The 26,276-nt window shown below is 35.5% G+C and overlaps 5 protein-coding genes across 7 annotated transcripts; 2 read left to right on the forward strand and 3 right to left on the reverse strand.

Annotated features, from left to right (window-relative positions):
• Positions 1 to 251: 251 nt before the first annotated feature.
• LOC111788387 (thylakoid membrane protein slr0575-like) lies at positions 252 to 4,366 on the forward strand. Its single transcript, XM_023668721.1, has 9 exons — positions 252 to 657; positions 1,222 to 1,268; positions 1,624 to 1,726; positions 2,118 to 2,204; positions 2,999 to 3,082; positions 3,502 to 3,555; positions 3,715 to 3,795; positions 4,037 to 4,082; positions 4,184 to 4,366. The coding sequence occupies exons 1-9, from the start codon at positions 355 to 357 to the stop codon at positions 4,252 to 4,254; spliced, it is 876 nt and encodes a 291-aa protein (XP_023524489.1). The 5' UTR covers positions 252 to 354; the 3' UTR covers positions 4,255 to 4,366.
• Positions 4,367 to 6,118: 1,752 nt separating this feature from the next.
• LOC111789962 lies at positions 6,119 to 9,090 on the reverse strand. Its single transcript, XM_023670707.1, has 5 exons — positions 8,763 to 9,090; positions 8,638 to 8,682; positions 8,273 to 8,560; positions 8,003 to 8,184; positions 6,119 to 6,575 (listed from the first exon to the last, which is right to left on the reverse strand). Exons 1-5 carry the CDS (start codon positions 8,977 to 8,979, stop codon positions 6,393 to 6,395), a joined length of 915 nt encoding a protein of 304 aa, XP_023526475.1. The 5' UTR covers positions 8,980 to 9,090; the 3' UTR covers positions 6,119 to 6,392.
• Positions 9,091 to 10,140: 1,050 nt separating this feature from the next.
• LOC111788683 (allene oxide cyclase, chloroplastic-like) lies at positions 10,141 to 12,573 on the reverse strand. Its single transcript, XM_023669122.1, has 3 exons — positions 12,274 to 12,573; positions 12,069 to 12,190; positions 10,141 to 10,914 (listed from the first exon to the last, which is right to left on the reverse strand). The coding sequence occupies exons 1-3, from the start codon at positions 12,491 to 12,493 to the stop codon at positions 10,513 to 10,515; spliced, it is 744 nt and encodes a 247-aa protein (XP_023524890.1). The 5' UTR covers positions 12,494 to 12,573; the 3' UTR covers positions 10,141 to 10,512.
• Positions 12,574 to 17,025: 4,452 nt separating this feature from the next.
• Positions 17,026 to 18,193, forward strand: LOC111804490 (transcription factor TB1-like). Its single transcript, XM_023689358.1, has 2 exons — positions 17,026 to 17,625; positions 18,083 to 18,193. The coding sequence occupies exons 1-2, from the start codon at positions 17,026 to 17,028 to the stop codon at positions 18,191 to 18,193; spliced, it is 711 nt and encodes a 236-aa protein (XP_023545126.1).
• Positions 18,194 to 23,388: 5,195 nt separating this feature from the next.
• LOC111810775 (protein NETWORKED 4A-like) lies at positions 23,389 to 26,001 on the reverse strand. 3 transcript variants are annotated; one of them, XM_023697670.1, is made up of 3 exons: positions 25,781 to 26,001; positions 25,357 to 25,511; positions 23,389 to 25,142 (listed from the first exon to the last, which is right to left on the reverse strand). In XM_023697670.1, the coding sequence occupies exons 2-3, from the start codon at positions 25,445 to 25,447 to the stop codon at positions 23,638 to 23,640; spliced, it is 1,596 nt and encodes a 531-aa protein (XP_023553438.1). In that variant the 5' UTR covers positions 25,448 to 25,511; positions 25,781 to 26,001; the 3' UTR covers positions 23,389 to 23,637. The 3 variants fall into 3 exon arrangements, with proteins under 3 accessions (XP_023553438.1, XP_023553521.1, XP_023553367.1); XM_023697753.1 differs by having other exon boundaries at positions 25,357 to 25,519; XM_023697599.1 differs by having other exon boundaries at positions 25,357 to 25,552.
• Between the last annotated feature and the right edge of the window lie 275 nt (positions 26,002 to 26,276).

Here is a 26,276-nt window from a genome sequence, read left to right on the forward strand (position 1 = left end):
TCTAACATGGTATCAGAGCTAACAACGGGTATCGATCCCCTAACAACATGGTATCAGAGCCATGAAAGCTTATGTTCAACAGAAAAACTTGAAAAAAAAAGAAAAATGAAAAAAAAAAATCTAATAATAAAATAAAACGAAGGTCGAAAAGAAAAAAATAAATTAAAATAAAAGCCACACCACACTATAAAAAAAAATATAAAAATAAATAAATAAAAGTGATGGATAATAAGAGGACACGTAGTGAAAATTGGCGGGTTTAGAAACGGATTCCATTCTCGTTAACCACCGGAGCTTCATTTTCTTCTCCGTTCTTCAGAGTTTCAGAGACAGGTAGAAAGATAGTCGATTTCGATGAGTGGAATATCGCCTCCTGCTGCTCTCTGTTCTCATGACAAATTCACTCTCCCCAATCGCCTCTCCCTTGTTTCTCTGCGTTTCTCTCGTCCCTACTGCGCAACCTCTCTGCCAGGCGGCGGCAATTGGAACGGTAGAGCCAACTTTTTCGTCCATTTCGAACCGAGAGCTCCTCTGCAGAAGCCTCAACGTTTAGCTTTCACATTCTCGGCTAGAGCTGCTGATACTACTCAGCCGTCTTCTGTTTCAGCCTCGCCGGATAAAGCAGTAGTTACCGATGATGAATTCTCGCTTGCGAAAGTATTTTTCTGATTCTCTATGGCTATGAATTCTTGAATCTTGAGAGTAATTGTATCGGATATCTCTGGTAGCACTTGGTTTGGAATTTCTCAATTCTGTTTAATGCGCTGATAATGGTTGCGAAGAAACGAGAGGAGATGTTTGAGAGAAAAGTAGTGTTTAAATTGTACAAGAGACAAGTTTTATCGTCGTTAATTTTCTCTGCTTTAAGCTTTTTTTCATTTATTATGTGGAGCTCTTGGTTATTCTCGAGAATTATCTATGCGCTAGAGGGAAGGAAAAGGAAAGGAAAGAAAGTTCTCTCCAATTTTAGTCGATGAAATATATATGTTGTAGAGATTTGGATTTAATATATCATGCTATGTTAAATTACTTCTATGTTTATGTTCTAAGCTATTAAACTAGGACAAGTTAATCATTTAATATGTTCCTCATATAGATTTAAAAAATTGATATGCCCCAAATGCATGGAACAATCAACCTTCTCTCTTTATGCATAGTGATGTATTTTCTTTATAGTCTGTTTGATCTGTAATTGTGGTGTTTTACTTTTTTTTCCCACAGGTTTCATTTGGTGTTATTGGCTTAGGTGTTGGAATTTCTTTGTTGTCGTAAGTTGTTTCCTCCTCGAGACTCAAAATTCCTAAATTTATAAAATAATTCTTGACCGCATACTGGTGAGTAGGTATCTTCCTACACTACTATTAAAAATTTCCAATTTCTCATTTTCTGGAAGAAATTATGTCAATCATACTCCCCTTGTTCACACAACGTCTTTTGGTTTACAAATAGTTTTTTGATGTTGTGGACTCCACATAATTTTTAAAAGAAAATTTCTCATTTTCTACCTTTCTTTCTCATAGTTGTCAGATGGTAGTGTGTAGAAAGATACCTATCCACCAGTATACAACCAAGTATTTTTCAAAATTTTAACTTGTACATTTGATCTGTTTTCATTCTATATAGGTATGGATTTGGTGCATACTTTAATGTCCTCCCAGGATCCGAGTGGTCTGCCATTATGCTAACATATGGCTTCCCTCTTGCAATTATTGGCATGGCTCTGAAGGTATATAACTTTCTATTTTTTTCCCTTCTGCAGTGTACAAAGGGATTAACGTGATAAATATAAGCTTTCAATGGCTGTTACTTCAGTAGCCACATCCATCTTCAGGTCATTTCAGCCTTTCTAGACCCTATATAAGTTATAACTCAGTAGCTGTTCCAAATTAAAAAATTTATCAAGCCGTTTCTATCAGGTGTTTTTTTTTTTACAAAAAGTAGTGTCATGTTAGTGTCCAACCACTTTCTATGTTTCATTTGTTATTTCCTTTCTGAAATGGCCTTGCAGGGTTGCTTCTTTTTTCCTAATTCCTTTAGCTTCATGTACTTGAGATGAAAAGGAAAATAATTGGTAGAGAAAATCTGGTTACTCATTCTAGCTTTTGACTGTTTTGCAGTATGCTGAACTCAAACCAGTGCCATGCTTGACATATTTAGAAGCTCAAAAGCTGAGGGAATCATGCGCCACCCCTATTCTCAAACAGGTTGAAGTTTGATTCTTTCTAATGGCCATGCTAGTAAAATATGTTGTAAATATGTTTTCTTGTGAGTGACTGTTTTGATAGACCCCGTTCTTGTACATTTATATTTAGAGAGGGAGGAGGAGGAACAAAAGTGTAATTAGAATCTTCTGGAGAAAGAAAGTGGGGCCCAAACTTGAGGAAATCTATACTTGTCGAGGATTATTGGGAGGGAGTCCCACATTGGCTAACTTAGAGAATGATCATGGGTTTATAAGGAATACATCTCTATTGGTATGAGGCCTTTTGGGGAAGCCCAAAGCAAAGCCATGAGAGCTTATGCTCAAAGTGGGCAATATCATACTATTGTGGAGAGTCGTGATTCCTAACATGGTATCAGAGCCATGCCCTTAACTTAGCCATGTTAATAGAATTCTCAAATGTTGAACAAAGAAGTTGTGAGCCTCGGAAGTGTAGTCAAAACTGACTCAAGTTTCGAACAAAGGGTGTGCTTTGTTCGAGGACTCCAGAGAAGGAGTCGAGCCTCGATTAAGGGGGGGTTGTTCGACACCTTGGGGAAGAATGAATTTGTCATTTTGTGTGAATATTATTGTTCCAAATTACAATTGAAAAGTTATTATTTAATTCACTAAGAACAAGAAGCTCGTCTTTTGTTTCAATTTGACTGTTATTTCAATAATATGTCACTTGCGAGTTCAACTGACATTATCTCAAATGTATAATCATTTTGTATATACACAATTTCTATTGTATGAACTGTTTCATATTTCTAATCACTTTTTAATGTTTTTCACTAGGTAAGAGATGATGTGCTAAGGTACCGCTATGGGGATGAACAACATTTGGATGAGGCATTGAAACGGATTTTCCAGTTTGGTCTGGTAAGTAAACTGGCGCCATTTGAATCTTCTTTTATGTGATCTTTGATTACATTTTTACGTGGCCGTAATGTTGTGTATTCTTCTTACATCATTAGCAATATATCAATTCCAAAGACTCCTGCTTTATCAGTATAGAAAGCTGGCTTCACTTTCACTTGGTTGTTGCATTGTTATAAAACTAGAATTCAATACACTACTAGATGCTGACTAATTTTTGGACTAAAGCTGTTTGAACTCTGGTTCATGCTTGTCCCATTTGAATTTTGGATCTAGCAAATAATCAAATACATAGGATCAGGAGTACACATTTTGACCTTAATGGGAAATTGCATCGATTGTGTATTTGAATTCTCATTTTTTTGCTTTTACACTGATTTTTGCTAACCGATCTTCATTGCATTCTACTTCTGTATACACAGGCTGGGGGAATTCCTCGAAGGAGTGCACCTATTTTGCAAAGTATTCGTGAAGAAGTATGTTTACGTGACTTGACTTTGTATTTATTTCATATATCACTGGTCACCTCAGTACTTAGGACGCTTCTGATTGTACCAACTAGAAGTACTACTGAATACAATAGCATGTTATCAGCACTTACGATTCTAATGTTCTGCTATTTGCTACAATTCTAGGTTACAGAAGACGGAAAATATTGTCTGGTCTTGGTGTTTGAAGCCAAAGCCTTGACATTGTCAGATTTTGAGAAAAGACAGGTAATTGAGACATGATTCTTCTTGTATCGTTGAAGAAAGAGTGCTAACTTTCTAGGGGATTATATTTAATTGCTCAATATTTTGCTAGCGCTGATGTAGTCATGATGATGAATGTTTCTGCTAATTCTAAGGGAAGAATAATATTCGGAAGATTTACAAGCGTTCCTTACAGCGAACCTATTTGTGAAGACATTGTTAAAAGATCACCACCACTGAATTAGTTTCTTTAATGAATTTACAGGCAAAATTTGCTTCTTTCTTTGGACCAGGGATCGCTGCTGAAGTTGGTGAGCTTTATACTACGCATAATTTATCCTTTTTTTTGTTTGTCATTTTACCATCGTTAACTGAATTTTTTTGCGTGAACATTGCTTTAAAACTTCTGCAGGGAAGGGAGACAATGATCTGTATGAAGTCCGGCTTATTTCTAACACTATTCCTGGTGCTTCACCATCATAAAATATACGGTTTTAATCGAATTCTGCTACATATAATTGTTTCATTTACAAACTGCTGTCCACTAGTGAAGTTCTGGTAAGTATATATTTCTTTGGAAACACTGCACTCAAAATCATCCGATCTCTAATGTTTATAAAAAGTGAAAAAATACACACAAAAAAAAAAAAATTAGAAAGAGAAAAGTCTGACATCCAAGATGGTTTCCTTCCTGAATTTAGAATGGCATCTCCAAAACACCATGAAGAAGATGATGTAAAAACAGTTTGTTCTTAATATAGGACATTCTAGCTTACCTGTACCTATTCCGCTTCACATGATGCACACTTAGTTATTTGATTAATGAAATTACCCTTAGTATAGTCACAGAAATAAGAAATGTATCCTAGCAAACTACAAGCTACAGTCTAGAAGGCACCCAATGCGGTACACATGCCCATAAACATGGTGCATTATTGGCTTGCGTATGCCAATGCCAATATTGATTATAGCTTTACCTCAACTTAGTGAAGTAGAATAGCCTTATATTTTTTTCGAGTTAAACGAGAGTGAGGATTCGAACATTTCACTCTTAGACAAGGACGTATGCTATACCGCTTAAACTATGTTTAGATTAACAAAAGAGTGTTATACTTATACATTGGTACATAGCTTTCTTATTGTGAGACAATTACATTTATTACCATTAAACTGTTGTCATTGCCACATAGGACACTTTGAAGTCTCATTCAAAATATTCCATTGAAGATTTTTGCCAATCAGTGATTCGTCATTATTTATCTTATTTCTAAGATTGGTCATCAATCATTTGATTACATTAATGATAGCGAGACCAAAAAACAATGTTCTGTTGAGAGGTGTTAATTGATCCCAAATGAAGTCTTACAAGCGTTCCTTACAGCTGAACTTGGGCTTAGTATTAAACGCTACGACTAATATTGAAGCCTAAGTTGCTAGATTTGAGTAAAAGTCAGGTTTTCATTAAAATTTACCGGGCACCAAAAGAGGGGAACGTGAAACATGTGTTTTTATACTCCATTTTATATACTCTCTCGAGGGTCAAGTCCACATGAGACTTCCATTGCAGATGTCCTGTTGTCTCCTCTCTCCCATCTCCCTGCTTCTCAATTTTCCTTGCTGTAAAAAGGGAATTTTGACTAGCTCGTCGAGGAGAACTATCTTAACTGAGGGTCGAGTTTTCCTAATGGAAGAGATGGCATCTCCTTCAAATCACTTCTATGGTTGAGAATCAAGTAGATTTAAGTCTATTGTTCAGTTGAGTTAGATGGGCCAGAAAAATACTAGTATCGGAAAATTCTTTAAAAAAATTGTTCTTTTAGAGGGAGCATATCTGTATGTTAACTAGGGCGAGCTATTGAACTCGGGTAAAGTGCGAAAACATACGTATTCGAAGATGGGATGGTTCCTTAAACACAAGTTGGAAGATACCTGCCATTGAGAAGATTTTTGTCGTTGTACCGTGCATAAAAAGGTTTTGCACATTCCTTTTTTCAAATCTTCATATATATGAATGGTTGAAATTGCTGTTCCATATCACGATTAGTTTGTTGTTCAAGTATAGTTTTCGTTATTTATTCACATTTTTTTAGACTTGGTTATTCCTTCATAAAATATTTAAAAGATTTTAGAAGTTCTTCACCATCATGTTTGAATATTCAAACTAATGTGATATGTACGTTTTGAATTTTTTACTGTTTTGATATTAGTGGGTCCTGGATTGGGGCTGTTTTATTAGCTCATGAAGCACTTGTGTTGCAACTAGACCAATCTTCCTTTTTACTTCACACTTTGTAGGGATCCATTGTATGATTTATCTATAATATTAGACTTGGATCAGTAATCCTAGTTATTGAAAGGTTTGTTTGTCTAAAGGTAAAGACAAAAGGCATGCACGTGAAGTGAGAAAGATAAAGCTGCTCCCAACTTTCACCATCCCAATAAACAATAAACTAAAGCAGAGAGAACCACGAAACTAAGAGCCTTAACCTTTCTTACGCAGGCCTGAGGTCTCTCCATGATTGCCCTTAATTTCTTAACATGAACACAAACCTCACTAACACCCGGGAAAATATGCCTGAATATAGATAGAATCTCCTTTTGCCATTTTGCTCAGGAACTTTTCAGCACCCTTTTAAATTCAAATGAGGTAAGAAATTCTTCGTTCTTGTTTTGTGTTTATCTGTCTGTCTTGTTCTCATCCATGACAGGCACCCACCTTGCCTCCACCTTTGCTCCTTTGCACTGTTTCTATCTCCCTTTTCTCCTTTTGTCATCTCCTTTTCTTTGCTTGCTTTAATTGTCACCTGCACTCAATATTTGCTAATTTAGGCATTTTTATGTGAACATGACCCTCCTGGAAATCTGTAGAAAATGCTCAAACTTTGTTGTACAATATCTCTGTGTTGGAATGAAATTTCATGCCTAAAACGAGAAATTTAGCCTCGTGAAGGACCGTACAACTAAATGATGTTTTGGGCCTCTAATACATTTGATTGAGAAAGTAAAGGTTTCATTAATTTAGAGTTGTTACCTTTTCCTCCCCAACTGAAAGGTATAAATCTGTTGTTATTGGGAAGGAAAATAGAAAGGCACACAGCCCGAGTTACTCACCATAATGAGGCCATAATCCTGCCAAACAATGGTAAAGCCAGCCACACTGGTGAAATGATGAACCACAGTTCAATCATACCAGTAAGACAAGATCCAGAAGGTTCACTTCTTATGCTGGACGATAACCTTTGAGAACTGTTTTTTCGTTTTACTTTCTTGTTTCTTTTCACTTTTAGTTTTTCCCTTGAATCCCAGCCCACCTGTGGACTGATTTTGAAATTATTCTTACTGATATTGAGGTACAAGCATGTGGATGTCTTATGAATGACAGATGCAATGACTCGGATACTTTTTTTTTTTTTTTTTGCATTATTTTGGCCATTCGACCATGCTCTACAAATGCATAACCATTTTTTTCCAGAAAGAGAGAAATAAAGCAGAGATTTCTACATAAAGTAGCAGGAACTGTGAGAACCCATTTTGTATTTTCCAGGAAAGAATCTCGATGGGCTCCACAATAAAGCTAGTATATGGTGGGGAGATGGTTGGGGAAGTGGGATTGTTAAATGCATGGTACAGAGTTTATGGTGGTTGGGGTTTGGAAATACGTTTTGTGAAATTGGCTTTGTTCATGTTCTGATATATTCTTGGTTAGAATCCTCCAAGTTTTCTTCTCTTTTTCCCTTTTCCCTTCTGATTGATTCTTTTTTTCTGTCCGGAAAATGCTTCCCACAAACAGAGACAACCACAACTGTATGAGTTGTTGGGAAACAGACAACGATAGGAGAAAATCATAGGACTGTGAACTATAAGCCTATGTGAAGAAGCAGAAAATGGTGTCAATTTTACTCTTACACTTCCCCCATCTTGTTAGAACTTCATTCTGAATCAGTCGAGCCTAATCTTGACGACCCCATTTGTAGAAATGCACTATTAGCACTCTTATGTTTTGGGTTATGGGTTAATCAGCCTGAAATTTATTCCTAGATTGATTTTTTTTAGCTTAATAATACGTAGGGATGGTGGTGATTCATACTTCTAACCTTTTTGTTGAGGCTATATGACTTCTTCCTAGATTTCTTGATTAGTTGGGTTGTATTAAGCTTGTGATTTCAAACCCCTTTGATCTTCCTTTTACTAAATCATGATTATCATTTCAAAGATCAAAGAATGTACATACCCCTTCCTCTGATTTCTTTGTTTGAGTAGAACAAGAATTTGGTGAATTAGTTTCTTCTTTCCCACATGCCTTTAAGGATGTCACCATGGGAGGCGTGGAAGCAGGGCTAGGACATGTTGAACTTCTTTCAGGTGGTGTGCTTTGAGTTCCAACATCCTTTGTCATCCCTTCCACTTTCTTTTCTACAACTCAAACATGGAAACTTGTTCATATTGAGAATCCAACTTCAAATAAATCTTTCAAAGCATGCTATAAAATTTGTGATGGTACCTGGAATTGGATATCGATTAACTGCTTCCTCTTGGGGAAAAGTAATCGGCCTTTCATGGTGTTGTCTTGACTTGGTGGAATAAACTAAAGGAGCAGACATGGTGATTCTGCTACTGAAATTTCTGAATGACCTTGCACTTAGTGTTTTAGCAGATAAACACTCCATTGGAACCTCGCCTGAAAGAGGATTGCAGATATACTTCTCTGCTTCATACCACTTTGAGTTCAAAGAAAACTGATCAGGCGACAAGCTTTCCCACATATTATATCTTGACTTAGCTTGCAATGCTGCACAAAAACTCCATTTTTGACATTTTACAGCCAAAAAACGATTGATTTCTGATGTGTTTACAAGAATGTGTTACCTTTGATAGCAGCAGTGAATGAGTAGGTTGATGGGTCAATTTCATCTGCAAAAGAAAAAAGATGAGAGAAACCCATGACAGGAAAAACTGACTTGAACCAGAAAACAGAGAAGTAATTAAAGTACCTCTCATGGAGTAATAGCCTGGTGAAGAAGCAGTGCTGGAGATGGTTATGTTTGATCTGAAGGATCTGCCATCTTCCCTTAAGCTTCTTAAATAAGACCCTGAAAAACGTCTGGAACTTGTGTTCTCACACTTGAACCTTCCCTTAACTGGCCACTCTCTCAAATTGAAGTCCTCTGGTTCTTCCCTTCTTTGCGAGCTATAATGAAACTGCTCCATTCCAAGACTCTGAACCTATGAGCAACTAGTTGAATTCAAGCCTTTTAAACCCCTTCAAGCTTCCAAATATCGGTCTCTTCTCAGTAGTTTATAAGCCCAAATGTTCTCCATCATGCTGTAAAAACAAATTATCACTAGTTAATGATTGTTTTGTATAATGTCAAATTTATTTCTCTAATTTTGTCCTTTATTATCCCATATCTGAAAAGGCTGAGTTCCTTTTTCCCAAATAGAACAAGTAGCTCCCACAAGTCCATTTCATCAAAATTTTGAGTCTCAATTATTGGTGTATATTGTTAGGATTGTGTTTCAAATAATGGGCCTCATACTAAGTTGTTGTATAGCTCAAAATGTTTCCCATGAAATGTCATTTTGTTTATGGTGTTTCCCCGCCATGCAATTTCAACTTCCCACTTCAAAATTTTTGATGTCATGTCATGTTCTAAGCTTCCAAATTTTGTTGTTCATATGATTACATAGTTGATTTTTTGATGTTTCCTTTTCCTAGTTTAGTGTAGAAGTGTCTATAGAACAAGATAGGAGTGGGGACGGAGATAGAGAAAGGGTAATAGGTTCCTCCACAGAAAAATTTATAACGTATGTATCTTTAATTTTAGTTAAATTATAGTTAAACTAATGAAAAATTATGTCTAACAATAGAGATATATCTGTTTTAACTAAGAAATACTATTTTCATTTGAATGAAGTTTTTGGAGAAAGGAAAAGCAAAATATGAGAATTTATATTCAAAATGAACAATATCATATTGTGGAGAGTCGTAGGTGCATTTCTTTAAATTTCTTTTTAAAAAAAATTATTTGCTCCAATAACGTGGTTCAATAATTCTATTAGGAACATGTGATTTTATTTGATAAATAATTTCAGTAGGATGACATATTTTTATTTTTAAATATTAGCTAAGAACTCAAATATATTTTTTAAAAAAATTGAAAATTATTTTTTAAAAATAAAGAAATACAAATATAATTTTTAAAAATAAAATAATTATCAGAGTAAATGGTTGTTAAGTAGAACATAAATGTATAGAGCAAGTTTGGAAAGAAAAGAACCACGGAAATCAATTGTCCTTCCGTTGTAGATTTGTCATAATGAAGTGAATTCTATACTCAAATAGAAGTATCGTACAATCCAAAATATCTATTAAAACGAAGTAAAAAGAGTTTTAATATGCATCAAAGGAATGGGTCATCATAAACGGTTTCAGAAATGGCGGGGTAAGCATGGTTCGGGCATTAATATTAAAAAATAAAATAAAAATAACAACAATAATGATTATAACAAAAGAGTAAGTTGAAGACAATAATTATTCTACAACGTTGAAGAAATGGCGGGGGCATAATATCTTTGATTGCACCAATCTATTAGTGATTCCCATCGACTATGTTGACATTTTCCTTTCGTCCCTTTCACTATGTTTGGCCACTCTCTTTTAATATTATTATCGCTTTCGATTTTCTGTTTCATCAAATCTCCCACCATTAATCAATTAGTGCTCCACTCACTAACCCTACCCTAGTTAGTGAAACCAGGAATAGTGGCTTGTGGGTGGCAGGCCTTGGCATTTGGGCTGGGCTCAGCAGCTGGGCTGGGCTCGGTGGGCTTCACAGAGAGTTCTGCGGGCAACTCCCTAATGCCCTTTAGGTAGAAGGTATAGAAAAGCTTGAAGGGGAAAATGATCTGCTGCAGCTTAACCTGACCTGTCACACCTTCGAAGATTCCTGACCCGCCAGTCACAGCCAGATACGTGTCCTCGTAGGTAAGGTATGGCCCCTGCACTGCTATGTGACCGTAGTCCCCAAAGTAAAAGCTGTAGATGGCCTCGTAATGGTCACCTTTCTTCTCAGGTTTGTTTTGCACCAATATGCACAGCCCCGCTGTAATTCCTACCCGTTTTTGCAGGTCTCCGGTGTATAGCTGTAATGATTTTTAATATTTTGAAAAATAATTAATTAATACACTATTCATTAATCATCATGAACGTGCTTCTTATTGATTTATAAAATTAAATAATTAATTATATTAATTTTTTTAGAATAGTTAAAACCTTTCGAAAAAGGAAGAGATGATGAATGATGACTTTTGGTTGTTTATGCTTATTCATCCAAGAAAAACCAACAACTAATTGGTCGCAGGTTGCAATGATAATGAACCTATTCTTCCGAGGAGCCTCACATCTACTATTGAGAAAGAATTATGGATTTATAGGTAAAGAATATCATCTCCATTAGTACGAAGTCTTTTAAGTAAATAAAAAACAAAGTCATAAGAATTTGTATTCAAAATAGACAATATCATACTATTGTGGACATTGGTGGTTTTTAACATGGTATCAAAGTTATGCCCTTAACTTAGCCATGTATATAGAATCCTCAGGTGTCGAACAAAGAAGTTACGAGTCTCGAAGGTTTAGCCAAAAGTGACTCAAGTGTCGAACAAATTGTGTAATTTATTCGAGGGTTCTAGAAAATGAGTCAAGCCTCAATTGAGAGAAAGTTGTTTGAGAGTTCCATAGGCTTCTGGTTTAGTCAAGAGTAACCGAAGTGTCAAACAAATTGTGTAATTTGTTCGAAAGTTCTAAAGAAAGAGTCGAGCCTCAATTGAGAGGAGGTTATTCGAGGGTTCCATAGACTCCCAGAGAAGCTCTGTGATATACTTTATTTGAGAAGATGATTATTAGGAGAGGAGTCTCACATTAGTCCTCGACTATAAGAGGAACATCATGGATTTATAGTTAAGAAACATTATATCGGTTGGTATGAAGACTTCTAGAGAAACCAAAAGTAAAGTCACCTGAGCTTAGACTCAAAATGGACGGAACGGAAGGTGGGATAAACACCAAAGAGACAAAGGACGCCAAAGAGATGGAAATCCTTTGATATTCAAAAAATCTCCCCGAGAAGAACTAAAAACTATGAATCTAAGAGCATTCTGGTCAATTTAATCTCTCAGAAAACTGAATTCTCTATAGATAAGATGCAGTAATTTCTCCAGAAGCAACACGACTTAAAATTGATAACGTGAATGCAAATTGAAAGCATAGAAAATTACAGATAAGAAAGTTCACTTACTTTGTTAGTGAAAGGAACCAGATCGCCAAGCGCATTTGTATTCTTCTGGCTTAACCTAAGATACGCAGGACTTTGACGATCCCTCTCGTTGATTTCATAAACGTATAATTCCTGAACTCTACCTACAGAAACCAAAAGAAAGATCAAAATCCACATAGATGCTCAAAACCGAATGTAGATTCATTGCAAAAACCTAAAAACTCACTTGGATTAGGAGAAGAATCAGAGGCGCTAGCCTGGCTACGGCAAGCGACCGATCTTCCATGCGCGAAGAAACTCAGATTCTTGGGAGCGGAAAAGAGCTTGGAGCTCTGAGTGAACAATGGAGCGGAAAGCTTGACGGAAACAGGACGATTAATAGAGGAATTACTCGGATTCGCACAGGCTAATCTCACAGAGTTGGAAACTGCTCGCAGAGCTGCCATCGACGATGATTTCGAACCCTGATTTTGGTGTTTGGATGCCGAGAGAGTAGAAGAGCGGACGTGTTTGTGAGAATAAAAGGAAGTGAAGGGATTGCCTCTTTAAATATAGAGAATATTGGGCGCTTTTAACTAATTATTAATAATTATTGGGTTATTTTGCACCGTGGACGGTGCGCATGTGGAAACCGTGGGTACGGCGGTGGACAACAGTCAAACCGGGCACTCTTCCACGTGGCGATTTTCCATTGGTAGAAGTGGTAATCCGTCTTTAATTTCCACGTGTGAAAATATCAAAATTATAGAATTTAAAAGTTGAAATTTTCATGTGGAAAATATGTTGTTTCAGGCAGACAGATACTTTTGGAGGCAAAAAATGGTCGGCATTTACTATCTCTACACCAATAAATAGTAAATTAATAATGGATAATACAATTTTACAATTAAAAAAAAAAAACTTAATTATTAAAAACTTTTATGCCTGAAAATGAAATTTATTATTTATTATTTAATTTTGAAAAAGTGATGAAATGAAGCCCAATTAGGCCCATGAAACTTCAATGCTGGAAGAGTGGGCCTTATAGCCCGTGAGGGAAATCGGCCCATTTCCTATAATATTCACTTCCATCTCTCTCCCTACCCTACGTCTTTATCTTATCAAGGCCAACCCACCTTTACTTGGGCCATTTTGGACATTTCACTCCACATTGGTTTTAAATTTTCAATTATTTCATCTCCCATTAAAATATTCGCATGTTTCACAAAATTTCAAAAGAAAAATTAACTTTCTTAAATTTCTAAAACTTCATTTAAAATTTGAAAATATTTATAAAAAATATTTAGCAAGAGAAAAAAATTAATTAATATAAATAAATAAATAAATAAATAAATTGATTGAAAGTGATAAAATTATTCTGTCTCAACAATAATAAATGAAGCAGGAGGTTAGTGTTGGTATTTCAAATCAGAAAGCAAATATATCAAAACAATCCCAACATACACGTCACCACCCATATTACATCTCAGTAATTGCTTTATTAAGAATTAATTAATTAATTTTTGGCTATATTAGTTGGTCAAAAAATTAAATCCCAATAATATATCAAAAAAAAGTTGATGAGGTGGACCGTGGGGGATGTATATGAAATTGGTCCGCCAGATGCACTGAATTTAATAAATAAATAAATAAATTAATTAATTAAAAAAATGTATGAATTGAAATATTATTGAGGGAGACCAGCTTTTTAGATGTAATAATCAATAAAAATAAAAAATAAAAATTTAATTTTATTAGCATCAGCAAACAGAGGTTGCTTACTCACCCACCTTTTGTCTGTGGGTCGCTTCACCTGGATCCATCATCCTCTACGCAACAACCACATGTCCAAAACTCCACGTAATATTAGCTCAAGTGGACACCACGTAATATTAACTCCAACCATTTGAGCGTAGAAACTTCTTCTTAGTAGATGCGTTTTAAAATTATGGGACTGACAGCGATAAGTAACTAACTACAGCGGATAATATCTAGGAGCGGTGAAGATGTAGAGTATCGATGAGTGGAGTGAACGAGTTTTGGGTCGAATCGCTTGGATCGAAAAACTGTGTGTAACCTTTCAGTCCATGAGTTGGTTCCCTCACTTTGTTTGTGAATTGTGTTGAATTGGAAGGGGGGGGGGCCTGGATGAGGCAGAAAAGAAGCAAAACCAAGTATAGGTTTCCCCATATTCTGAAATGAATTAATGGGTATTGGTACTTTTAAGAGAATATGATTTGTGAGTGAAGCATTTCCACCACATACACACCCAATTCTTCCTTATTATTATATTCTTCATACCTCAACACACGTTCTCTGACACACCGTCTAATGTCTGGTTATGATACCATTTGTAACAACTCAAGCGTTCTCACTAACACACCACTTAGTGTCTGGCTCTGATACTATTTGTAACAACTCAAGTCTATACTATCTGTTATTATCCGCTTTGACCCGTTACGTATCGTCATCAGTCTCATAGTTTTAAAACATGTTTGCTAGGGAGAGAGATTTCCACACTTTTATAAATAATGTTTCGTTCTCCTCATTACTCAATGTGGGATCTCACAAAAAGTTTTCAAAATAATTTTTCTTATCTCCTCGTATATTGTTCTGGGCCCAACCTGTTCTCCTGGAAATCAAAAGCTTTTTTGGGAGATGAAACTGACGTGACAAACAAAAGCTACAAATTACTCACTACCAATATATGATCGCGGTCAGTTTCATGATTTTTAAAATGCGTTTACAAGAGAAATGGTCTAATCCTACTCTGATTAGTGTCTTGCATCATCTTAGCTTTGATACCGTTAGTAGATATTATTTATTTTGTCAGTTACGTGTCATCGTCAGCTCTGGAACCGATGTGGAATGATGTATGGATGTGGTAAAAAAGTAGCAGTTTGTAAATTGTGTTCTTCCGAAAATGTTGGGCCAGTGAACTGACTGATCTTCTTTCCTTTCCTTTCGTTTTATTTTTTATTTTGAAAATTGAATTATTTAATGGAGCTATAAAACCTAAACTCATTAATTATTTAATGGCTGCCCTTCTATATCTGTGTATGTACACATTGGAGTAAATAGGCAATACTTGTAAGATTTTCTTCTCGTCCTTTCCATAAATTTCTGCACATCTATAAAGTTGCTATCCATTTTTAACCTCTACAAAATATATATATATATATATATATATATATACACACGCACACATGCACATGTCAATGTCGATATAATTAAATTGCATTCGGAGTGAATAGAAAGATCAAACGCTAGAGTTTCAAGATGATATTAATCTTTGATTACAATAGAATGGTTGGTAGTGTACTGAAGACATTTTTTTACAATATTTGGAGCATGAACAAAATAATATATATTTTAACTAGTTGAGCTATGCTTAAATTGACATTGATAATAAAAAAAAGTTTAATTAGTTGAGGCAAAGTCAAAGAGAAAACAAACACATTAGAGAGGTGGAGATGCCTGACCACTAATCTATATTGAAGCGGAAGTTCCCGTTATTTTCATTATGATATGTTTTCTGAACATTTTTTCTTTATGTACTTTAAAAATATGTAAGAGTGGAGATTCAAATATTTAGGCTAGAGTTAGCTTGATGAATATGTAGACTTTAACAGTAACAGTTCGAAGTTACTTTGGCCCTCGAGTGCAAAGGCAGAAGGGAGCTTGACTGCAAGATCCACCCGTCGAGCAGGGACGAAAGTCGGCCTTAGTGATCCGACGGTGTCGAGTGGAAGGGCCGTCACTCAACGGATAAAAGTTACTTTAGGGATAACAGGCTGATCTTCCCCAAGAGCTCACATCGACGGGAAGGTTTGGCACCTCGATGTCGGCTCTTCGCCACCTGGGGCTGTAGTATGTTCCAAGGGTTGGGCTGTTCGCCCATTAAAGCGGTACGTGAGTTGGGTTCAAAACGTCGTGAGACAGTTCGGTCCATATCCAGTGTGGGCGTTAGAGCATTGAGAGTACCTTTCCCTAGTACAAGAGGACCAGGAAGGACGCACCTCTTATGTACCAGTTATCGTGCCCAAGGTAAACGCTAGGTAGTCAAGTGTAGAGCGGATAACTGGTGAAAGCATCTAAGTAGTAAGTCCACCCCAAGATGAGTGCTCTCCTATTCCGACTTCTCCAGAGCCTCCAGTAGCACAGCCGAGACAGCGATGGGTTTTCTGCCTCTGCAGGGATGGAGCGACAGAAGTTCTGAGAATTCAAGGGAAGATCACGGCGAGATGAGCCGTTTATCATCACGATAGGTGTCAAGTGGAAGTGGAGTGATGTATGCAGCTGAGGCATCCTAACGGACCAGTAGACTTGAACCTTGTTCCTACATGACCCGATCAAGAAGATATTGTCAGCTTTAGTTCATTACGTACGGAATCTGTGAAAACCTAAGCCCTAGGAGGTGAGAGGTGAGAGGAGAGAGAGAGAGAGGCCCCCACTCTATGTCAGAATTAAAGATGGGTTTTTTTTGTATGGAGAAGAAAACTTGAAAGAGATTCATTCAGATAAGTGGGCTTTTATGCTTTGTACGTTGGTCCCATATTTAGTGGCAAAAACCCTCAAATCATGTGTTTCTTCTTCTTTTCCAATTATATACATTTCAGTCATCCCCTTCTCTCCATTTATGCACTCTTTCTTCTCCTCCTCCTCCTTCTACACTTTGCCCTAATTATATCATATATCCTTTTCCCATATGGAAACTGTAAAATATATACATATATATACACAAGTTAAATAAAGTTGGAAACCCCCTTTTGTCCCCTAAATATTCCACTTCCTTTAGTGCATACTTTCCCCTAAAAAAAATAAAAACCCTAATTTGAACTCCACTTGTACATGAAAATATGGCAATTTCATTTCTTGATGAAGGGGTGAAATTCATTTCTTGATGAAGGGGTGAAATTTGTATAAGTGGATGATAATGGGTGGTGCTCATCAGCTGTTATAGTAAGGACTAAAGTGACCCCAAAAGTAGTAGCCGATCATGTTTTCTTCCACCAACAATCTCCACCTTTTCCCTGTTCAACACTACTTCGTCCCATCTTCTTCCTCCTCCTCCTCCTCTTACCACCAGCTGGTTCCTCCTCCTCCTCCTCCTCCTCCTCCTCCTCCTGGGCCGGCGGTGGCGTGTCCTGCGAACAACGCGTTGGTCCTGCAAGATCTGCAAAACCCATTTGTTGGAGTGGGTGAAGAAGGAAGGATGAAGAATGAGGAAGAAGGGCAGTGTTATTCTTGTGGTGTGAACCAAAAGAGCAGAATGAAGAAAGATCGGCATAGCAAGATTTACACAGCTCAGGGTTTGAGAGACAGGAGAGTTAGATTATCCATTGAGATTTCAAGAAAGTTCTTTGATCTTCAAGACATGTTGGGTTATGACAAAGCTAGCAAAACCCTAGACTGGCTGCTCAACAACTCAAGAAAAGCTATTAAGGAGTTGACAAACTCAAACAACAACAACAGCAACAACAACAACAACTTGTATAACTTTGATTCTGAATTTGAGGCTCACAAAACAACATTGCCTAAATGTTGTAAGAAAAATGTTGGATTCCATGATGTTTTGGCCAAGGAATCTAGGGCAAAGGCAAGAGCAAGAGCTAGGGAAAGAACAAAGGAGAAAATCATGAGTAAATCCCAACAAGCTTTACCTGAGATTTTCAGCCACCAATTCCGCTCTCCTCCTCCTCCTCCTCCTCCGCCGCCACCGCCTGCTTCGTCGTCGTCTTCTTCTTCCATACCCGTCGTTCAAAAATCTGCAGCGAGCTCGTTGGATCAAGAAAACAACATCATAGGAATCATGTGGAAGCCATCTCCTATGATCACAAAAGGAGATATTTATTACAATAATTGCAACAATTTCTATTTTCCTTCCAATCTGCCTCCCAATTGGGACATCAATGTTGACTCTTTTGCCAGACCACAATCTGGGTTTTGCTCCATTGCCAACATGGATTCTCTCNTTTTTTTTTTTTTTTTTTTTTTTTTTTTAATTTTTTAATTTTTGAAGAACATATAGATCATTGTTGAGGTGCAATTTGCAGAATTTCAAGTGTGTGCGAAGCCATGGGATAGCTGCAGCAACAACCAACACCTGCACTAACACTTACATATCCATGGTGGTCTGCGGATTTAATCCCACTTTTTATATGTAAGTTCTAGTGATTATCAGTTCAATCATCTTTTTAATCCCATTTTTCTACATTTATTTCTAATTTCATGTTAACAAAATATATCAAATGAGTAATTAACTTGAATAAGCTATGTATTTCTAGATAATTGTTACGGGTACCGACCAGCATGAGATGTATGCTTTATTCACACCAACAAATAGAATTGAAAAATTAAGTGCTTACAGTTTCTTTGTTTCAGGAGATCTCCTCCCTCAAGTGGTTTCTTTTTACTTCTTTGTTTGTTTCGATATATTTCGATCGTGGGTCATATCTAATAGAGAGATTGGTTAGAATTCTAAGAGGGATCCTTCTATCACCCGTGAATGAAAGAGAAGACTTTGGACATTATGCTTTGATTCTGAGAGGGATCCTTCTAACAGCTCTTTGGACATTATGCTTTGATACCATATTTGATTTTGGATTGGTATCCCCATAAATCTCAACCCAAAATAACTCAAGCTTTGTTAGGAACCACGAATCTCCACAGTGGTAGGTATGATATTGTCTAATTTGAACATAAGCTCTAGTATCTCAATCCTTACTTATAAACCTATGATCAACCCCTTAATTAGCCGATGTGGGACTCCTCTTCCAATTATCCTCAACAAGCTTTTAGGGTATATTGACGAGAGTTTTCGATTGAAAAAAGGAAAAGGGCATGAAGCCCAACATAAAGATGAAGAAAACTACCTATATTAAGCTTATAATATGCATATCCCTTGAAAATGAAGATGAACATGGAATGATTTGGTCATATGAAGGCATTTTTCAAGCATACATATCAATTTCTTTCGATTTAAGCCCTTTTGATCGGTTTTCTGACATGAATGGATAGCTTGTTCATATGATATTCATAATAATGTGCAGCCAAGATGAGTGTTTGAAATCAGCTTTGGAGCAGTGAAGGCTTTGGTGCCACAAAAAAAGGATGGAAGCATTGGGAGATTGAGTTATTTTGTGATGAATTAGGACATCATCCCTATGATATCTTTATGTATTTGTTATCTCTCTTTTTTGATGTAATTAATGAAGCAAACAGATTTGAATGAAACACTAATGATTTGAATCTAATATTGTTCCAGTTGTGACCTAAGTTTGATGTGTGTGATATGAATATGATGTTTCTAAGTAGATGTTTTTTTAAAACATTTTGGAAAACAATAAAACATACTTAGCTACTATTAAGATAATCATTTATACAATCTAGCTTATAGTTTCATGTCTTGAATATGATTCACGGTATATAGCGTATCAGTTTCGAAATAGATACTTTTACGTTTCGGAAAAGAAAAGGAAAAACTTAGCTAATACTAAAAGTTAACGTAAAAATGTTACTCTAAGGTAGCTGTAACAACACAAACTCACAGCTAATAGATATTGTCCTCTTTGAACTTTTCATTTCGGGCATCACCTCCAGGTTTTTAAAACGTGTTTGTCAGTTAAAGATTTTTACACCTTTATAAAGAATATTTCGTTTTTCTCTCCACTGATGTGGGGTCTTACAATCCACCCCTTTAGGTGCCCATCTGTTAGTAAGAGACTTTCACACCCTTACAAAGAATGTTTCGTTCTCCCTCTCCACTGATGTGGGGTCTCGCAATTCACCCCGTTTAGGTGCCCAACGTCTTTACGGGCACTCGTTTCTCTCTCCAATCAATGTAGGATTTCACACTTAGTCTATGCCTCTATTGTTTCTTTTGGACTGTTTTTCCGCTCCTATTCATATTTGAACTCTTAAGTAATGCGAGGTGTTTTTGCTTCCTATTTTTTAACATGTGACAATTTAATGCCAAATATGTTGGGTTTTTTTTCCTAGTACAACATAGATCATATAGAAAAGTCAAGGTAACATATGTAGCATGTGGGTCCTATGTATTTTTAACTAGTACAACCTTGTATTTTTTTATTTTTTATGTTTTAAATTTCCTTGTCTTTATACATTATCTCATCATAAAAATTAATTTATATATATATATATATATATATTTTTTTTTTTAAACTTCTACCTTCAATTTTACCCTCAATTGCCAAGGGATTCCTTGTTGAGGGCTTCTCTTAATCAAATCAATAATTAAACATGATTTCAGCCTCTAATTTGTATGTGATTTTTAGCACAAATATTATTTTAATATTTCTAATTAATTATAATGACTTCAATCAATTTCTAATTATTTCATAAAAATTGAAAGTAAATCCAAACTCAAACAAACCCCGCTTTAAATTTATAAAAAAAGAAAAAATAAATAAATTTTGTAACCGTCCAAATCCACCAGTAGTAAATAAAATTTAAGAATATCCCATTCGTAATATACGGTCAAAAGTTGGGTTATTTTATTTATTTATTTATTTATTTATTGGGAAAAGAAAATATAGGAATCAGAGATAGATGTTAGTTCATAGGAACTGTAATAAAAATTGCAGGCCTAATTTATATAGGAGAGGTTAGATATAATTATAGTCACATAACATAAAACCTAGAGATACAGACAGAGCATTTATATTTTATATTCAACCCATTAATACTTACCTAATTAAGGACACTAATTTTTAATCATTAACCAATTATTTAAAAAAAAAATTATCTAAAAGGTAATTAATGGATAGAAATGGTTCCCTAATTAATGTGGTTTTTTTTTTATTAAAGAAAAAAGTTCATAAAAAAAAATATGAAAATTAGAGAAAATCCTCCTCTTAGTTTTAAATTTTTAATAATAAAGATGATTCTTTAATTTTTTTTTTCCATACCCAAAATACACCGGTGAAAAATGAAGCTAAATAAAAATATTTTTAAAAAATAAATAAAAAATATTTAAGTTTTATGGATTTGAACTCAGTCTAAGGTTAGACGATATAGATTAGGTTGGGTTGATCCAATTTTTCAAATAGGGAATGTTAGGAACCACGACTCTTATTGTCCAGTTTGAACATAAGTTGTCATGGTTTGGTTTTGTGTTTCCCAAAATAGCTCGTACCAATAAAAATATTGTTCCCTGTATTAGTTAATGTGAGATTTACTCTCAACAATCTTGAGGGAAAACGTAGTACACATGAATGCTAAATATATTGGTGTATATATATATATATATATATATATGAGAGAAAGAAATGAAAGTAGTGGGATGTGTATAGAAGGGCAGAGAAGCAGAAGTGAAATATGTGAAAGAAATGGAAAATAGTGTTACCTTGTGGTGGGTGGATTAACATAAAAACAGAGCAAATAGTTGATAGCCATGCCATGCCATGCCATGCCATGCAAGCTTCTTCTTCAACCTATAACAAACTTTAAAAAGAAAAAAGAGGAACAAATTAGAGCTCATCATCACCCTTAACACAAGAAGAGAGAGAGCAATGGCAATGAAGTTGTTCACTTTTGCCTCATCTTCATGTTTGTGTTTGTGTTTGTGTTTGTGTTTGTGTTTGTGGGTTAAATTTAGAAGGGAAAGGGGATTGGGAGAAACAGTGGCACTGACACAAAAACTGTACACTTTTAATGCCTCCATGTATACCCCCTCTATCTAATTTATATACATACAATATATAATACCCACACTAAAATCATTACCCTTTTCTTCTCTCTCTCTAACTCCATTAAAAAAAAGGGCACAGTTTTATGAGAGAGAAAGCCATGGAAGGGGTTTAGGGTTTAGGGTTTAGGGTATAGGGTAGATTTGTAGTATTGCTGTTTCACAAGAGAATCTTCGTCTTCAAACTCTTCAGAAGTAAATAAATTAACCCTTTTTTTCTTTTCCTGTTTTTCTGCTGAGTTTGAACATCGCCATTGGCCCCTCTCTAAATCTTCATTAGGCCCTCCCTACCTCCTTTTTCTTTTTCCTTCTACCTTTTCATTCATTTTTCAATTAACTTTTCTTACATTTTCATTTGATTATATTGAATCTACGTGTTTGTTTTATTAAACTATCGGTTCATCTAAACATATATCAACTAGTTAAGATATATGATTTTTACGGAGAGATTGGAGTTTTAAATCCTATTATCCTACCCACCTTATATAACTAATAACACAACCAAACCATAATGTTAGGTTGGGTTGAATTTTTTTAAAACTAAAAATTCATGTCGGTTTCCCAACATTTTTTTTTATGGTTAGGACAACTCAACCAACCTGAAAATAGAGTTACAATACAACTTTACCTTACTCTAATTTAATATTGTTATAAAAATTAAGAATATTTGACTATTCTAACGGATAAAATAATTATTTTTACTTCTAAATGTTTGATACATGAGGTTTATTAGATTTTAGTTATTAATATAACATGTATGGTGGATAAATATAATTTTAAAAAAAAGTTATAACCCAACCAAAAAATAGAGGGTTAGATTGAGTTGAGTTGTAAGCTTTATATTATCCGGAATGAGTTTAGGTTGGTTCAACAAATTCTCCCACGCTCTTAAAAAACTATAATAATAATAATAATAATAATAATAATAATAATGTAGAAATTAAATAAAAGTATATATGGACTTAATTAATAACGACAATATTATTTGTTATTAATATGATTATTTTGTCTCTGTCTGATATTGGGCTTTGTCTCTTGGTCCACAAAGTGAGTCAGGCCTAACTCCATTGTCCCATCCTAATATCTAACAGAATCACACCCAACAGAAGCCCTGCCTCTATTTCTTGTTACATATATATATATATATATATATATATATATTTCTCCTTTGTTAAACTGAATATAATTTTTGCTTTTAGTTTCTTGTTTTTATTTAATTTTTCTAAAGTTATCTAGAAATGAAATTTTCTCAAGTTCTTGTCCAGTAAATGGTAAAAATACGTAGACAAACTTATACTTTAAAGACTTAAATCCTTAAACTTTAGCATAAGGTAAATAATAATAAATGACAATAATTACAAGCACCGAGTTTCTCACTTGTAATTATTGTCATTTATTATTATAAGGAAAGCTGGGTGCACATCATTGTCTGATTCTACATTTGATTCAAAGAAAAAAGTATAGGATTTTAAATATTAGTGGCCATCATGGATTGAATTTATTCTGAATCTCGTAGGGCTCTTACTATCACTAGTAATCATTAGCCTAATTCATGATGGTAAAAAAAAATTAAATAAGTTTTGAAATGTTAACTTAAAAACAAAATTATTAGTAATATAGAAGTTTGTAGTTGCAAGCAAAGATCCCAGTTTCAGAGATGCACAAGCGAATGCAGGTGGAAGCATGATCATGCTCCAGCAAATATATGCAGCTTTTTGGATGCTCAATGTTAAACCAAAGCTGTCAAATGTCCATCCTTACAACTGGTCTAAATTTTTTTTAACATAATATTCAATTGTTCTTGACCTACGTTAAAAAAAATCAACTAAATAATGGTGCTCATAAACACAAAAGAAAGCAAATAGAACAGAGAATCGGACATGGTAATAAGTTTGAGAGATCTTACAGGCAACCGACCAACGCAGAGAGTGCTGGACGCGGCTTGTGCTCAATGAATGCTTCACGAAGCTCTTGATAGCCACTTCTGTAGTGCTCCAACGAGAAACAGAGCTGCCTTATGGCCTCCTTTTTCCCCTTAGCCCCATCCTCTAACATAGTTTTTTGAATTTTCACTTCTTCCTGCAACTCTGAGAGTTTCGATTTCAAATCATCAATTTGTTTGTTCTGGCTTTCAGATCTTGCAATCAAACCCTCCTTCTCTGCTTGGAGAATTTGAAGGTGATCCTCCAATTCATGGACCTGAGATTTTCTGGATTCTTTATCTGCTAGAAGTGTGTTAACCATGGCACTTATGTCATCTTTCTCAGCCATTAGCATATCATATTTGAGCTTTAGTTCGTCGTGGGTTCTATTCAAGGCTGCCAAACTTTCGCTTCTTGAAAAAAGTTCTTCCTTTAACTGACTAATCTCGTTTTGCAAAGCTGTCTCGTGAGCGTTGTGGAGGGCTCTCATTTCAGTTTTATCAGCTTCAACTTGTCTGAGAATATCTATCTGCATCTGTTCTTTCTCAGCATGGAATCGCTCCTGTGAAACTTGAAAAGCAGTTTCTAATTCCTTGATCCGAAAATGGTGGTCAGATTTTGTAGTTTCGAGTTCATGCGTAAGCCTTGTGGTCTTGTCATCTGAACTCTTGATAATTTCTTTGCACGTTTCTATCTCTCCACTCAATCTCTCAATTTTGGAATTAGATTCTAAGCTCCAAGTTTCCAATTGTTCTATTTGACGTTCCAGCTCCAGAACTCGCCTTTTTTCTACCTGGAGATCGGTCTCCATTTGTTGCTTGTCTTTTTCAGCTGACTCAAGCTGAGCCTGCAAGCCTTCTGATAGCAAAATTGCTGTTTCATTCTTCTCAACCTCACTCTTTAATCTAGCTACCTCATTCTCAGACGACTGAAGCTTTATATTTGAAACTTTTAGTTCTTCCTCAAGCCTGGTGATTCTTTCGTACAACTCATCATAATTTACCTTGTCTTCCTCATCCCCCCATAATGCCCCTCTAATTTTAGAAGGAAGCTCAGTTTGTAGCTCAAGAAGTTTTTTCTTCTGCCCTTGACCATCTCTTTGATCACGTGAAACCGCATAGTGATTGTCGACAGATTCTAATTCAGAGTCCGATGAAGAAGAAGAAGAAGAAGATTCACTTCCGTCCTTCAGAGAAAGGCTGGAGCTACCACCACCTGAGTCAAAAGAGACATCCAAACCTCTATTGCTGGACATATTGAAATCCTGTTTTTGGTTCAAACTTAATTCTGGAGTGCCTCGAGGAGATCCACAATCAGAATAAACAGGTACCTGCAATTGTAGCTCCGGCGATAACACGTTTTCAACCAACGATTGATACAAGCGAGAGAACTCCTCAACTTGAGAATCCATATCAGCACTTTTCGGAAAATTATCACTATTTTCTTTCATCGCCTTCAGCATCTGCTCAACATTCCGAGTCATTTCTGTTATAGAGAAGCTTTTTAATTATTTTCGTACGTTTCGAAGTTCTGCGCGAGACACTACTTAGAGATAACGAGAAAAGGAATAGAAGAGAGTTTTGTACATGTAGAAACCGATGTGAGCCTAATAACACTTCCTACCACTAAAGAACGAAGACTAATCACGTTATGATTGAACAAGTAACAACAGAAAACTCAATCACAAATTCTGCTTTACCTTCAAGATTATTTGATAGCCATTTAGATCTGTTCTGAATGTCATCCTCTGGCCACAACGGTTTCAGCTTCTTCAATTCCGAATTTTCCATACGATCACAAGCACCGGTAAAAAAATCTGCAGGAAAGCCTTCGAAAAAGAACCTCGAAGAATTTCTTCAAGGTTATAGTACCAGTTAATCAAATAGCGGAATAACCTATGACAAGCAGCTAAAATTTCAGAAATACAAGTTGATATGCAGAAACCATCCACAAAACCACACATCTGAAATGAAACTCATTAAGAAGGTCAAACGAAAAGAAATCTCCATATTTACAACCAATCACCGAAGAATCTACTCCAAAACAACACAAATTCAAAAACAATACACTAGAGGAACCAATTCTTTAAACAAATCTGAAAAGAAAGGCAGAGGAGGCAGTACCTGATGAACTTCCAAGTTGATGAAGAGCGCAGAGAGATCCGGAATTCAATTCAAAGAAAGAAAGTTGAAAAGCGAGTGCGATTGATAGGGGGAAGGTGGGGGCGGATTGAGAGCGAAGAAACGAAGATTACAATGAGAAAAGTTTGGAGAAAGTAAGAACATATCACAGTAGAGAGAGAGAGAGAGAGAGCGTAGAGACAGGAGGCTAAATGACATTTAATATTCAAAAATTGTGGAAATAACGAGAGCTTTAAGATTCCCTTTTTCAAATTCTGATTTCTTCTCATCTTACCGCTCTTTTTCCTCTTTCATATCCCCTCTACCAAATTTGCCCCTCTCTGCCTCTCTCTATGTATATTTGTTATTAGATTAAATTAATAAAAATATTTTATTTTTTATTTTTTAATAATACCTTACCATTATTGTTTAAAAAATATTCTCAAAATATCCCTCAACTTTTTTTAAAATATATTTAATAAAAATATTTTAAATTTTA

Source organism: Cucurbita pepo, chromosome LG01, assembly GCF_002806865.2.
Source record: "Cucurbita pepo subsp. pepo cultivar mu-cu-16 chromosome LG01, ASM280686v2, whole genome shotgun sequence".
NCBI classification, from domain to species: Eukaryota; Viridiplantae; Streptophyta; class Magnoliopsida; order Cucurbitales; family Cucurbitaceae; genus Cucurbita; species Cucurbita pepo.

Bases quoted from the DNA above. Each gene is read 5' to 3' on its own strand.
- LOC111810775 (XM_023697670.1), bottom strand. From the start codon at position 25,447: ATGGAAAATTCGGAATTGAAGAAGCTGAAACCGTTGTGGCCAGAGGAT. The intron at 25,143-25,356 runs GTAAAGCAGAAT...TCTCTATAACAG, and splicing joins GCTATCAAATAATCTTGAAG to AAATGACTCGGAATGTTGAG.
- LOC111789962 (XM_023670707.1), bottom strand. From the start codon at position 8,979: ATGGAGCAGTTTCATTATAGCTCGCAAAGAAGGGAAGAACCAGAGGAC. The intron at 8,683-8,762 runs GTACTTTAATTA...TTTCTTTTGCAG, and splicing joins AGGCTATTACTCCATGAGAG to ATGAAATTGACCCATCAACC. The intron at 8,185-8,272 runs GTACCATCACAA...TTTGAGTTGTAG, and splicing joins TAATCGATATCCAATTCCAG to AAAAGAAAGTGGAAGGGATG.
- LOC111788683 (XM_023669122.1), bottom strand. From the start codon at position 12,493: ATGGCAGCTCTGCGAGCAGTTTCCAACTCTGTGAGATTAGCCTGTGCG. The intron at 12,191-12,273 runs GTGAGTTTTTAG...TGGTTTCTGTAG, and splicing joins TGATTCTTCTCCTAATCCAA to GTAGAGTTCAGGAATTATAC. The intron at 10,915-12,068 runs GTAAGTGAACTT...AAATCATTACAG, and splicing joins TGGTTCCTTTCACTAACAAA to CTATACACCGGAGACCTGCA.
- LOC111788387 (XM_023668721.1), top strand. From the start codon at position 355: ATGAGTGGAATATCGCCTCCTGCTGCTCTCTGTTCTCATGACAAATTC. The intron at 1,269-1,623 runs GTAAGTTGTTTC...CATTCTATATAG, and splicing joins GTTGGAATTTCTTTGTTGTC to GTATGGATTTGGTGCATACT. The intron at 3,083-3,501 runs GTAAGTAAACTG...CTGTATACACAG, and splicing joins GGATTTTCCAGTTTGGTCTG to GCTGGGGGAATTCCTCGAAG.
- LOC111804490 (XM_023689358.1), top strand. From the start codon at position 17,026: ATGTTTTCTTCCACCAACAATCTCCACCTTTTCCCTGTTCAACACTAC. The intron at 17,626-18,082 runs GCAAGAGCAAGA...TGCAATTTGCAG, and splicing joins CCAAGGAATCTAGGGCAAAG to AATTTCAAGTGTGTGCGAAG.